Below are 14,519 nucleotides of genomic sequence, written 5' to 3' on the forward strand. Positions count from 1 at the left end.
ATTCATTTTTATAACTGCAATTCGACCTAACAAGGAAAGCTTCAAATTTGACCAAATCTCCAAATCTTTTTTCACTTCTGTCCAAGTTTTTTCATAATTGTCTTTAAATAGGTTCACATTCTTAGCTGTCATATTTATACCCAGGTATTTCACTTTTTTAACCACAGTCAACCCCGTCTCATTCTGAAACCTTTCTTTTTCAACCTGTGTTAAATTTTTCTCCAATACCTTAGTCTTTAACTTATTCAATTTAAATCCTGCCATTTGACCAAACTCTTGAATTATTTCCAAAACTCTTTTCGTACTAGCTTCTGGCTCTTGTAATGTAAGTACTAGGTCATCTGCAAATGCTCTCAATTTGTATTGTTTAGCTCCGACCTGGATCCCTTTAACCAGCTGGTCCCTCCTGATCATATTAAGCAAAACCTCCAGGACCGATATAAAAAGTAGTGGGGAGATAGGACACCCCTGACGTGTCCCTTTTTCAATCTTGAACTCTTCTGTAACCACATTATTTACAATTAATTTTGCTTTCTGTTCAGAGTATATTGCACCTATACCATTTTCAAACCCTTGGCCTACCCCCATCCCCCGGAGGTTCTTCAACATGAAACTCCAAGATATATTGTCAAAGGCTTTCTCAGCGTCCACAAATATCAAAACAGCCTTGGTATTTATATTCACTTCAAGCTTCTCCAAAATGTCAATTATATTCCTTACGTTATCCGACAAATGCCTTTTCGGGAGAAAGCCCGCTTGGTCCCCATGAATCTCCTCCATCAAAACTCTTTTCAATCTCTTTGCTAAAATATCAGCAAAGATTTTGTAATCCACATTTAGTAACGAGATGGGTCGGTAGTTCTTAAGTTGGGTCTTTTCAGTCTCTGTCTTTGGTATAAGTGTAATGTATGCCTCCCTCCACGTATCGGGTGCCTTCCTCCCCTCCATGATCTCGTTGCAGACTTCCTTCAAAGGTTGTATCAACCCTTCCTTCAAAACTTTGTAGTATTTGGAAGTCAGTCCATCAGGTCCAGGTGATTTGCCCAACGTCATGCTTTGAATGGCATCTTCAATTTCCTGTGCTGATATCTCCTGGTTCAAAATTGTCTTACTTTCCTGCGAAATCTTTTTCAGCCCATTTTTCTCGAGGAATTGTTGTATGTCCATTTCTTTCTGCGGCCCTTGTGTATACAGTTGTCTAAAGTAGCTCTGAAAACAGTTCCTAATTTCCACTGGGTTACATATGTTCTTTCCTTCCACTTCTAAGTTTGTTACCGTGTTGAGTTTTTGTCTCTTCTTTATTTGCCAAGCCAATAACTTGCCACATTTATCTGCAGATTCAAAAGTCTTTTGTCTCATTTGTTTAATTTTCCATTCTATTTCTTGATTCATCAGTTCCATATATTGTGTTTGATACAATTTAATTTCTCTTAAAATCTCTTGCGATTTTGGCTTCAATCTTAGTTTCCTTTGGCAGAAATGACGAGCAGAATCCGAAACCAGGGAAGAGAAGCAGCGGAAGAAGAATGGAAAAAGTTCAAGGACTATTTAAAGAAATATTACAAAATTAATGAAAGTTAGAATGATGTTGGACTGGAAAGTAATTTTCCTTTCTATTAATAGTAATTTTCCTTACTATTAGCAATGGTTAAGACAAGGAGAATAAGGAAGATTAGCTTAAATTTAAAGTAAAATAAGGGAAGATTTGCTGAGTAATTGATTAGAATTTGGAATACAGAAAAGGGAGGCATGAGGAAGTCGAGGAAGAAAGGTTTAAGAAATTAGGATATGAAATGGTACTTGTTTTTTTTGTTTTGTTTTTGTTATTGTCTGTTTATGTATTTGTCGTTGTTATGTATTGATTGTTTGTGTGGCTATAAAAATTGTTTAATAAAAATGTTTTTTTAAAAAAAGGAAAGTAAATGGTTACTATTAGCAATGGTTAAGACAAGGAGAATAAGGAAGATTAGCTTAAATCTAAAGTAAAATAAGGGAAGATTTGCTGAGTAATTGATTAGAATTTGGAATACAGAAAAGGGAGGCATGAGGAAGTCGGGGAAGAAAGGTATAAGAAATTAAGATATGAAATGGTACTTGTTTTTTGTTTTGTTTCTGTTTTTGTTTGTTTATGTATTTGTTGTTGTTATGTTATGTTTGTGTGGTTATAAAAACTGTTTAATAAAAAATATTATATAAAAAAAAGATAAATAATAATAATAAAAAAGCAAAACACCCAGATAAGAAATAAAATCATAAGTTACAGTTATTTCAATGGGTTTTCTCTGAGAAGGACTTAGCTGAACAGTAAGTTAAGTGTTCCAAACTTACATAAAAAGCTCAAAAAAAAGGCACAGAAAACAGAAGCCTCCAGGATTCTCATCCCACCCCAGCCCCTTCCAAAAAGATTCCTTGGTGTTATCACAGAATAGAAATTTGGATGAACAAGAAATGAAACCAGTCTCTATGGGATTCCTGTGGCTTTGCTTGTCTCGGATGTCTCACGGAAGGGTCTTGACTTGTGGAACTGAGTCGAGTCAGAGCTTCTCAGCCTTGCCTGCTGCACATGAACTCAGCCACGATCAGCACCAAGGAAAGCAGCACCAAGCCAGCAACGCCCAGGCGGATGTTGATCTCCATGGATGTAAAAGTGTTTGCTGCAGAGTGAGACAGAGAAGAGTTACTACTCAATTGTTGGTTGTGAAGGCAGGGTGGGGAGGGAGATTACTCCAAGGCTGTGGCCCTCAGCATACTTTTTTAAAAAATAATAATATTTATTAACATTTTCATTTTCAAAAAACACCATATATTTTTTACATTTCTTTTCATCACCTATATTTTGACTCTCTCGAGTCGTCGAGTTCCTCCCATCCCTCCAAACTGACTTTCTAACTTCCAGCCCTCAGCATACTTAGCCCCATTGAGTTCAGGGGGACTTACTTCTGATTTCTAAGAACATAAGAACAGCCTGCAGGATCTACCTGCCAATGGAAGCAGCCTTCTAATCTACTCCACTTGCCTTTTCCTTCTGACTAGAACCAGAGAGATGATACAAAGCATACTAAGTCTGCAAGCAGTGGACCAACTGACTGCTCCACTAATAAGATGGCAGGGATACATGTTGCCTTTCAGTTTTTATGAAAATGCAGGAGCATCCAAAAGTGGTCAGTTTGTGATTGGCCACTTGCTGGGTGTTCCGTTCAGAATTACTGGTCCATAATGTTGGCTTGAAATTTCATCCACCAATAGATTGGTTGGATGGTCCTGGCTGAAGAGAGCAGAAGGTCAGGTTCAGCACTGCCTGGGGGGGTCAGTTGGGAATGCATTGGCAGATTGTGAGGACTTGCAATGAGGAACTCAAGAAGAGGACCTGGAGGAACCTGAGCCTGAGTCTGAAGCTACTGGTGGAGATGGTGGCAACAGAGGAAGGTGGAAGGGCAGGATATTAAGTACCGTATTTTTTGCTCTATAAGACTCACTTTTTCCCTCCTAAAAAGTAAGGGGAAATGTGTGTGCATCTTATGGAGCGAATACAGGCTGCACAGCTATCCCAGAAGCCAGAACAGCAAGAGAGATTGCTGCTTTCACTGCACAGCGATCCCTCTTGCTGTTCTGGCTTCTGAGATTCAGAATATTTTTTTTCTTGTTTTCCTCCTCCAAAAACTAGGTGCCTCTTGTGGTCTGGTGCGTCTTATAGAGCGAAAAATACGGTAAATGAAAAAGTTTAGTGGGACTGGATATAATCCACATGCTGTGGGTTAGCCACCCTCGATACATCAGAATATCAAAGAGGGATAACGGGGTCCCAAACACAATCTTGTAAATACAATCAAATTCTTCCCACAATTCCCAGGCCTGTCTCCATCTCCCTCAGGCTTCAAATGTACCTCCTTATTCATTCCTGAACCCACACTTACTTTTTTTAATAACAATTTCAACATAACAAAATATCAAAACATATAATATTCATTATTTTCCCCCTTCCCCTCACCTCCCCATTGAACCTGCCCCCCAAGACTTCCCTCAGCTTCTCTCTCTGATTTCTCAACACATATTATTCTCTGCATACTGTAAAATTGCATAAATCCTTATATTATCTGTCTACTATGTTAACAATCAATAAATGCCAAGGAGTCCAATTCATTTTGTTGCCTTTTTAAGTAGTTTGTAAAAAGTTCCCATTCTTCTTTAAAGTCACAGTTGTCCTTATCTCACAATTTGTATGTCAGTTTAGCCAGTTCTGCATAGTTCATCCATTTCTCTTGCCACTGCTCTTTTGTCAGGGCTGAACCCACACATACTTAGCCATTGCCAGTGGAGTCAACTCACCTGGTTACTCCATTCTGTGCCATGTGACCATGGTTCCGCCATAGAGGTATTTGGCTTTGGTCGTCACAATTCCCCAAACTCCTGCCATATACACAGAAGGAAGGAAAACAAAGTCACAAAGCCAGGCTCCTCACCTGTCACAAGTTCCAACCCCACTGCGTCACTTGGCTCCGACCACTGAAAGGCATGTCCTCTGCGGTGATACTGACAGGTATAATTCCCTTCATCCTCCAGCCTGATCATGGAAAGAGAGAACTCAGACGTGTTTCCATCTGATTCTGCCATCTGCCATGCTATCAGGTTGCTGGACTTGTGCAAAGAAAAGTTCAGGCCATTCTCTGGTCCGTGACACTCGATGGTGACATTGAAGCCTTCAGCAAGTGGATCCCCAGGTCTCATTCTGATGGATGGTTTGGAGAGGCTGGGATCTACGTGTTGGAATAAAAGGGGAGGCAGGGAGTAGCAATGTTTACGGTAACCAAGAAATATCTCCTGCTAATGACCATGTCAGTCAATTCATCTCCTACTCAGCCAGTCTCATTCTGCTACTATAATACAGGCATATCTCAGAGATACGTTGTGGGTTTGGTTCCAGACCACGGCAATAAAGCAAATATCACAGTAAAGTCAATCACACATTTATTTGTTTGTTTCCCAAAGCATATAAAAGTTATGTTTACATTATGGTCTAGTCTATTAAATTTGAAATAACATTATACTTTTTTAGAAAAAAAACAGCAACAATGTACATACCTTAATTAAAAAAGACTTCATTGCTGAGAAATGCTATCACCTGACTCTTCAATGAGTTGTAAAAATCCTGGGAATCTCAGGTTTTGCCAGGTAAAAGTGGGTTTCCAATTCACTTTGATACATGCATTTGATATGTTTGGGGCAATGTCAAGTCCCGTCTCAGAAGCCAAAGTGCTAAGCCAGAATTCTAATGGCCAGGATTTCAGTGGCAGCCATTCATACCTCTTCCCTGCCACTGCCCCCCATTATTCACAGCAGAATTATATGCAATAAGGAAGCATGAGCACTAGTCAAAAAATTAATGCAGAGAAAGGAAGTATATACATGTTTGCATAATTCAATCAGGTTATAGAGTTCCATTCATACAAAAGTTTGGCTTTCAAACCAAAATTTTAAAAAAATTCCCCCCATTCTTGCATGCATCACAGTGTGGTTTATCTCCATTCCATTTTTGGTAGACGTTTGCCACCTGATGGTCAGAAGGTAGAATTGAAGCCTGTCCCATCTCAAGACTTTCAGGGGCTTATGGGCAGCTCTGGGAACCACTGCAAATAAACTGAATGTGTGCAGTATTTAGAAGGTTCCTCCGTAGCCTGTAATTCTAGTTTTTCAGAACCTCAAGCTGCTCCAAACCAGGATTTATTTTCACAGGGTGGACAGGCTCTCACTAAAAAAATCTTGAAAGGCCTAATCCTATGCTTCAGTTTCAACCAGAGTTGCTTAAATGAAACAAGCCTTTGTTTGCTGTGATTCTTCTTCATATTCCTATGTCCATGACCAGATGGACCACAGCTTGCTGGGAAATGATTTGCAGGGAGAAGGTGCCAGGTTCAGTCCTCAGCATCACCACATAGGATTGGGAAATACCCCCAGTCTGAAACCCAGGAGAGGTCAGTGTGTAGGCAGCCTGTGTCTACATATCCTGCTAAATTCAGCAGCAAATAATGTGTTTCAGCCTGGAATGCACCATTTGAGAAGATTGCTAATGACACTCCAATGCTGGCATAGCATGGGAAAGAGCCTCTTTTAAAAACACCTTGTATGTTTTAGCTAATGCAGCTTCTCCCTTTGATATACAGCTGCAGGGAATACAAAATTCATGTTAGTACCATTATTTTTTGGGGTGTGGGCTGGTAAAGCACACAAACAGCCTTACCTCTTATGTAGATATATATGCTGTTGCTGAAATTTGAGCACAGTTCACAGAAGGTTGACTTGAAACAATATGTACACCGGTAGATTCCTCCGTGGAATAGTGTGGCGTTGGCAATAGCAAATATGACCCGTTTTTGCTGGTCTTCCTCCATTACAACATGAAACAAAGATGAACCCACTTTTTTGTAGAGTTGGAACTCTACATCTTGGTAGCCTTGACTGTTACAGTGGATCGTGACATTTCCGCCCAACTTGACGATATTACTGGGGCTCACTGAGATGGAAGGCTTGGGAAAATGCAGAGCTGGGTGAGAAAGAGAAGAGAACTCTTGAAGAATGGGAAAGGTTGTGGAATGAAAGGATAAAATTTACAGCCTGTAATGCTTTGAAAGAGAATATGATGAAAATGATGTATAGATGGTATATTACACCAGTGAAATTAGCTAAAATGTATAAGACAAATAATAAATGTTGGAAATGTAAAGAAAAAGAAGGAACATTTTATCATATGTGGTGGGAATGTAAAAAAGTAAAGAACTTATGGGAAATGATATATAATGAGATGAAAAAGATGTTGAAATATACATTTTTTAAAAAACCAGAAGCATTTTTACTTGGTATTATAGGTCAGGACATTAATAGGCAAGATGTTAAATTGTTTTTAATATGCAACAACTGCGGCAAGAGCATTGTTAGCCCAGAAATAGAAACAAGAAGAAATTCCGATGAAAGAAGAATGGCAGATGAAATTAATGGACTACGCAGAATTGGACAAAATGACAGGAAGGATTCAAAACCTGCGGGACCAGAGATTTACAGAAGATTGGAAGAAATATATGCATTAGTTGAAGAACAACTGTAATCAACAAATTACGCTAGTAGGACTACAAGAAGTTTTGTAAGGAGAAATATACGAAGTGTTACAAAGTAGAAAAAGATAGAGATATTGGTTATGAGTTTGAAATGTAATAGGGAATATAAGAAATGCATACTGAGAGATTAGATTGGAAAATTTTCAGACAGGATTGATGGAAGTCAAAAATTTGAATAAGATGTAAAGGTATGTTTAATTACTGTTGAAAATGATATGTTAAAAAAACAGATAAAAAAGTATATATATATAAAAGAGAGAAAGAGAAGAGAACTGAGATTTGGAAGGTGGGGAATCTGTCACAGGTTCCCCATCCTGGTTTAACGTATCGCTGGAGAAGGAGGTAGAGCGAAAGAGGAAGGACCCTTCCACTCCTGATGGTACCCCTTGGGAGAACTACACACACACACACACACACACACACACACACACACACTGTGTACATATATATGAGAATGCTAGAATTTGTGGGCTTCCCATGAAGCTGAATGGTGGGAGATTCAGCACAGGTAAAAGAAAGGACTTCTTCACACAGTGCATAATCAAACCGTGGAACTCACGGAACCCACATGAGGCAGTGATGGTCTCCCACTAGGACAGCTTCAAAAGAAGAGTGGACAGATTCATGGAAGATAAGACTATGGCTATGCTCTGCCTTCGTGGTCTGGGGCAGATGCTCCAAATCACAGGAGAGGAGAGGGCTCTGCATGTGGGTTGCCCATTAAGACATCTGTTTGGCCACTGTGAGAACAAGTAGCTGAACTAACTAGATGGCCCACTGACCTGATCCAGCAGGACTCTTCTTTAGTTCTTATGCTTTTTAGAAGAATGTGTATAAACTGCCATTGAAAGAAAATCAAGGTGGTGTACAGTAAAATCATTCAGAAACACCATAAAACTTTCAAATCTTAAAGTTATAAAAGCATAAAATCCAGAACAAATGACCAACACTGAGTCAACTTAAGGTAAAGCTAAAGGGACCCCTGATCATTAGGTCCAGTCATGACCGACTCTGGGGTTGCGGCACTCATCTCGCTTTATTGGCCAAGGGAGCCGGCGTACAGCTTCCGGGTCATGTGGCCAGCATGACTAAGCCGCTTCTGGCAAACCAGAGCAGTGCATGGAAACACCATTTACCTTCTCGCCAGAGCAGTACCTATTTATCTACTTCCACTTTGACGTGCTTTCGAACTGCTAGGTTGGCAGGAGCTGGGACCGAGCAAGGGGAACTCACCCCGTCGCGGATTCAAACCACTGATCAGTTCAGAAACACCATAAAACTTTCAAATCTTAAAGTTATAAAAGCATAAAATCCAGAACAAATGACCAACACTGAGTCAACTTAGTTCTCTAAAAAGTTTGGTGAAACAAATGTGTTTTCAGCAGACTGAAATCTATCGAGATTATAGGTGCCTATCTGACATCAGTAGGAATAGTGTTCCAAATTACTGGTGCCAGTACACTAAAAAGCCTTGGTTTGCATAAATTAGAAACTATACTGCATTTTCTATAGGCCATGGCATCTTTTGTCTTGGCACAGTGCACAGTTGCATAAGGACCCAGGAAGGAGACACAGACAGACTCTCTTCCCCTCTCCTTCAGCCTCCACTGCTGGGCTGCTGCAATAGTACTGCTGCCACATGGTAAGGCTTCAAAGGGAAGGATGACAGGATATTTGTGAGCTCAGAAAGGCTGATAGGGAGGATGAGAGGGAAGACAGGAATTCTTCCCTGGCTTAGATTTTAGTCTGAGCCAGAGAAGAACTTAGGTTTCATAAATTCTCCTCTGTTTTTATTTTCCCTCCAAAGCTCATTTCCAGACTCAAGTTTAGAAAACTTCATGTACATCTCTAAATTTGACTCAGCCAGCTCTCACCTCTTATCTTGATCTTTACTCTGTCACTTAAAGGTGAGCAGCTGTCGCCAGAGAAAGAGTTGAAGCAATATCGGCACCGGTAGTTCCCACCATCTGATAGTTTGACACTGGCAAAGAAAAATGCAACCTCATTCCACTCTGACTTCTTGACTACTGAAGCATGCAAAGACGAATCCAGTTCTCTGAACAGAACAAATGTTGCTTGTGCGTAGTCTTCCCTGCGCACCTTGCAGCGGATGGTAGCATTGCCTCCCAGGGGGACAATTTTACTGGGGACCACTGAGATGGAAGGCTTGGGATAAGATTGTCCTGGGCAAAAAAAGAGAGCAAGAGATTTACAAAAGTCATCCTAGGGGATTTTAACATCCATGCCGACACGACCTTACAAGGGGCCGCTCAGGACTTCGTGGAAAGCATGGCCTCCATGGGGCTGTCCCTGAATAAGTCTGGCCCAACCCATAGCTGCGGACATGCCTTGGACCTGGTGTTTACCTCTATGGATGTTGGTGATCTGACACTAAGTAAAAGTGAAACGAAAGAAGTGCCATGGTCAGATCACTTCCTGGTGCAACTGGACTTCTCTGCGACCCATCCCCTCTGCAGGGAGGTGGGACCAATTCGGATGGTCCGCCCCCGCCACTTAATGGATCCAAATGGTTTCCAGAGAGTGGTAGGGGATGCTTTATCCCATGTTGATGGCCTTTCAGCTGATTCCCTGGTGGCCCGCTGGAATGTGGAGTTAACCAGGGCTATTGACTGTTTGGCTCCAAAGCGCCCTCTCCGATTGCATGGAGCCCGGACAGCCCCGTGGTTTTCCACGAATCTGAGGGCAATGAAACAATCGTTGAGACGGCTAGAGCGCCGGTGGCGGATAACTCATTCCGAATCTGACCGGACACAGGTTAGAGCTCAACGTCGAGCCTACCAAGTGGCGATAGCGACGGCGAAGAAGAATTTTTTCGCCGCCTCTATTGCATCTGCAGAAAACAGCAGCAGGAGACTTTTTCAGGTGGTTCACAATTTAGCGGAACCACCTGCAACATCGGGGCCCAGTACGGGCCACGTGTTCTCCTGCAATGATTTTGCAAAGTTTTTTGCAGATAAAACCGCTCAGATTCGGGAAGAAGTAGACTCCACCGTGGGAGCAGGGCCGGGGCGGGAGAGTGCTAGAGTTCTGTCTAGTCAAGTTGAGTGGGATCAATTCCAATCTGTTACCTCCGAGGATGTGGACAGGCTGCTTGGACGAGTGAAACCAACCACCTGTCTCCTGGATCCTTGCCCATCCTGGCTTATAAAAGCTAGCCGGGAAGGACTGGGCGATGGGCTTCGTGGGGTGGTGAATGCTTCCCTCCATGAGGGAGCCTTCCCAGACCCGCTGAAAGAGGCGGTTATTAAACCGCTTCTTAAAAAACCATCTTTAGATGCGGCCACGATGGCCAACTATCGCCCAGTCTCAAATCTTCCATTCTTGGGCAAGGTGATTGAGCGAGCGGTTGCCGAACAACTCCAGGCACGCCTGGAAGAAGCGGACCATTTGGATCCCTTCCAGTCGGGATTCAGGCCTCATCATGGGACTGAAACTGCCTTGGTCGCACTGGTTGATGATCTCCGGCGGGCTAGAGACAAAGGTGAGAGCTGTTTCCTAGTTCTGCTGGATCTCTCAGCGGCGTTTGATACCATCGACCATAACATCCTTCTGCACCGTCTTGAGGGGCTGGGAGCTGGGGGCACTGTCATACAGTGGTTCCGCTCCTTCCTCCTGGGCCGTGTTCAGAAAGTGGTGGTGGGGAATGAGTGTTCAGACCCCTGGGCTCTCACTTGTGGGGTGCCTCAGGGTTCTGTCCTCTCCCCCATGCTTTTCAACATTTACATGCAGCCGCTGGGAGAGATCATCAGGAGGTTTGGGCTGGGTGTTCATCAGTATGCGGATGATACCCAGCTCTACCTCTCTTTTAAATCAGAACCAGTGAGGGCGGTGAAGGTCCTGTGTGAGTGTCTGGAGGCGGTTGGAGGATGGATGGCGGCTAACAGATTGAGGTTGAATCCTGACAAGACAGAAGTACTGTTTTTGGGGGACAGGAGGCGGGCAGGTGTGGAGGATTCCCTGGTCCTGAATGGGGTAACTGTGCCCCTGAAGGACCAGGTGCGCAGCCTGGGAGTCATTTTGGACTCACAGCTGTCCATGGAGGCACAGGTCAAATCTGTGTCCAGGGCAGCTGTTTACCAGCTCCATTTGGTACGTAGGCTGAGACCCTATCTGCCTGCGGACTGTCTCGCCATAGTGGTGCATGCTCTGGTTATCTCCCGCTTGGATTACTGCAATGCGCTCTACGTGGGGCTACCTTTGAAGGTGACTCGGAAACTACAACTAATCCAGAATGCAGCAGCTAGACTGGTGACTGGGGGCGGCCGCCGAGACCATATAACACCGGTCTTGAAAGACCTACATTGGCTCCCAGTACGTTTCCGAGCACAATTCAAAGTGTTGGTGCTGACCTTTAAAGCCCTAAATGGCCTCGGTCCAGTATACCTGAAGGAGCGTCTCCACCCCCATCATTCTGCCCGGACGCTGAGGTCCAGCGCCGAGGGCCTTCTGGCGGTTCCCTCATTGCGAGAAGCAAAGCTACAGGGAACCAGGCAGAGGGCTTTCTCGGTAGTGGCGCCCGCCCTGTGGAACGCCCTTCCAGCAGATGTCAAAGAGATAAACAACTACCTGACATTCAGAAGACATCTTCAGGGAAGTTTTTAACGTGTGATATTTTACTGTATTTTTGGTTTTTATGGAAGCCGCCCAGAGTGGCTGGGGAGGCCCAGCCAGATGGGCGGGGTATAAATAATAAATTATTATTATTATTATATTAAAAGATCAGTAACAGCAGCAACCTCCCACAACAACAACAACAAAAACCCAACGACACTCCAACCCAAGAGTCTTTTCAACACCTTCAGTTTTTGTAGCGAGAGTCAGGGGGAAAGGCCTGCAAGGCAGGGAACAATTATTCCAGGAATCACAGCCAAGATGGCCTCCTCATTAATTCTTCAAGAAAATTCATCAGCATAACTGGGTTGGAGAAATGCCTTGCAAAATCCAGAGAAGTGCGAATTTCAAAGAATGACTGTGTTTTGGTTCAGTCATGATTTGAAGAAATGTGAATTATTAGACAGATTTAACGCAGTTGACCAAGTTTTCCCCCATCCCTATACCCTGCCTAATCTGTAGGTTCTTTCAGATGAGGCCTTGGGATCTGGGTTGCCCAATATCCACAATCCACACAGGGGTGGTGCCAATTTTGGTGCATTTTGCTGCTAGTCCAATTAGACTAGTAAAATTGATATGAGTGGCACAGCAATAGTGGTAAAACACAAAGGTTGCCAACTGACCAGGAAGTGGGAGAGAAACAGCACTGAGACCTTTAACATAGTGGTGTGGTCTCTGAAGAGTGTATAGAGCAAGGAAGGTTGGTAGATCTTAACTTCTCATGCACGTGTAAGAAAAAAATAGATTTGGTTAGGAAAACGCATGTCATTTAGCTTCTATTCACATCATTCTGATTACGAGACATATTAACGTTCTTTTGTCTTGGACATAGCTCACCTTTCAATGTCTTCCCAGTCAGCCACCATCCTGGAAAAACAGATGATTCCATTAGTGGAAAGATAACTGAGCAACAGAAACGAGCATCCCGTTCTCTGGTCCTTCCAGCCTCCTATTTCCCCCTCTACAATACCAACCCAAAAAGATGATGGAGAAAGAAAACTTCATGGTGAGGGCTCTGCTGCTGGTAGATTGTCCTATTTTGCCTCAGCGCCTTCCATCAACTGACTGAAGATGCAGGGAATGACTGCATCTTCTAAAGCCCAGCAACCCTCTGTAATATCCTTCTTCCCTTACCGGTACAATTTCTCTGTGACCGATAGCATGGTCATCACCTCTACGCCACCTAAAAAACCACCCACCCCCCGGTAGCTGTGCAGTCACATAATGCAAAAGATAAAAAGGAAGCAAAGGTCTCTCCAGACCAAACCCTCATTTGTGGCCCATCCTTGATACAGAGCCTAGTTCACTGTTTTGCCTCAAGAGGAACTCCTTTCGACATGTCTCACATCTCCTTTATTACCTACCTTTTGAGGAAATGGTGCACAAAAGTGTTGGAGCCTGTGCCTCCTTCCTCTCCCCACCTGCCTCCACTAAAACGACTTAGCACTTAGTTGCTTCTATGGGTGCAAATGCTGTGCCAAGAGACACCCAGGGCTGTGCCCTTTGCCTCCTATGAAACCCTCACTCACTTATGGTCTTCACCCTTCCTACACAGTGTTTAATGTCTATACAGTGGTACCTCAAGTTACATACGCTTCAGATTACAGATGCTTCAGGTTACAGACTCTGCTAACCCAGAAATATTACCTCGGGTTAAGAACTTTGCTTCAGGATGAGAACAGAAATCGTGCAGCAGCAGCACAGCAGCAGCAGGAGGCCCCATTAGCTAAAGTGGTGCTTCAGGTTAAGAACAGTTTCAGGTTAAGAACAGACCTCCAGAATGAATTACCGGTAAGTTCTTAACCCAAGGTACCACTGTAATGAGAAGTGCTGGACCTTAAGTCATGGTGGGGCTTAACCTCGCTCCCAAAGCCTTAAAGTCTCTTCTCCTTAGAAGGCTTAGGCCTAACTCTATCAGGCAAATACATACTCCTCCTCCATTGCTTCACATATTCCAGGTGTGGGGAGACCTTGGACCCTCCAAGTGTCACTGAACTACACTTCCCATCATCCCCAACCATTGTTGTGCATCCCCTGCCATTGGCCATGCTTGCTGAGGCTGATGGGATTTGTACTTCAGCAGTAAAGGCTCAGTAACAACAACAACAACAACAACAACAACAACAACAACAACAACAACAACAACAACAACAACAACAACTTATTATTTATACCCTGCCCATCTGGCTGGGTTTCCCCAGCCACTCTGGGTGGCTTCCAACAAAATATTAAAATACAGTGGTCTGTTAAACATTAAACGCTTCCCTAAACAGGGCTGCCTTCAGATGTCTTCTAAAAGTCTGGTAGTTGTTCTTCTCTCTGACATCTGGTGGGAGGGCATTCCACAGGGCAGGTGCCACTACCGAGAAGGCCCTCTGCCTGGTTCCCTGTAACTTGGCTTCTCGCAGTGAGGGAACCGCCAGAAGGCCCTCGGAGCTGGACCTCAGTGTCCGGGCAGAACGATGGGGGTGGAGACGCTCCCTCAGGTATACTGGACCGAGGCCGTTTAGGGCTTTAAAGGTCAGCACCAACACTTTGAGTTGTGCTCAGTAAACATATCACCTGGGTTTCTGATCCTCCTGTCTGGTCCCAATACCTTTCAGTTGATCATACCAGCCAAAAAGGAGGATGTTGAAAGAGGAACTCAGGTTGAGGGTTCCATAGCCAGCAACTCTCCATTGCACCTCGCAGTACTGTACCACGAACGAGGCCGCAGCTTCTCAAATATCCAGTGCTCTGTGACACAGTTTCCCCCCTTGACATGCAGATATTCTGTAGTCT

At 43.6% G+C, this 14,519-nt stretch overlaps 1 protein-coding gene across 1 annotated transcript; it reads right to left on the bottom strand.

Moving 5' to 3' along the window:
• Positions 1 to 2,493: 2,493 nt before the first annotated feature.
• On the bottom strand, positions 2,494 to 12,933 carry LOC128400688 (immunoglobulin superfamily member 1-like). Its single transcript, XM_053363101.1, has 5 exons — positions 12,576 to 12,933; positions 8,981 to 9,289; positions 6,236 to 6,538; positions 4,461 to 4,754; positions 2,494 to 2,654 (listed from the first exon to the last, which is right to left on the bottom strand). The coding sequence occupies exons 1-5, from the start codon at positions 12,625 to 12,627 to the stop codon at positions 2,545 to 2,547; spliced, it is 1,068 nt and encodes a 355-aa protein (XP_053219076.1). The 5' UTR covers positions 12,628 to 12,933; the 3' UTR covers positions 2,494 to 2,544.
• Positions 12,934 to 14,519: the final 1,586 nt, after the last annotated feature.

The sequence above is a fragment of the Podarcis raffonei genome, chromosome 13 (assembly GCF_027172205.1).
Source record: "Podarcis raffonei isolate rPodRaf1 chromosome 13, rPodRaf1.pri, whole genome shotgun sequence".
NCBI classification, from domain to species: domain Eukaryota; kingdom Metazoa; phylum Chordata; class Lepidosauria; order Squamata; family Lacertidae; genus Podarcis; species Podarcis raffonei.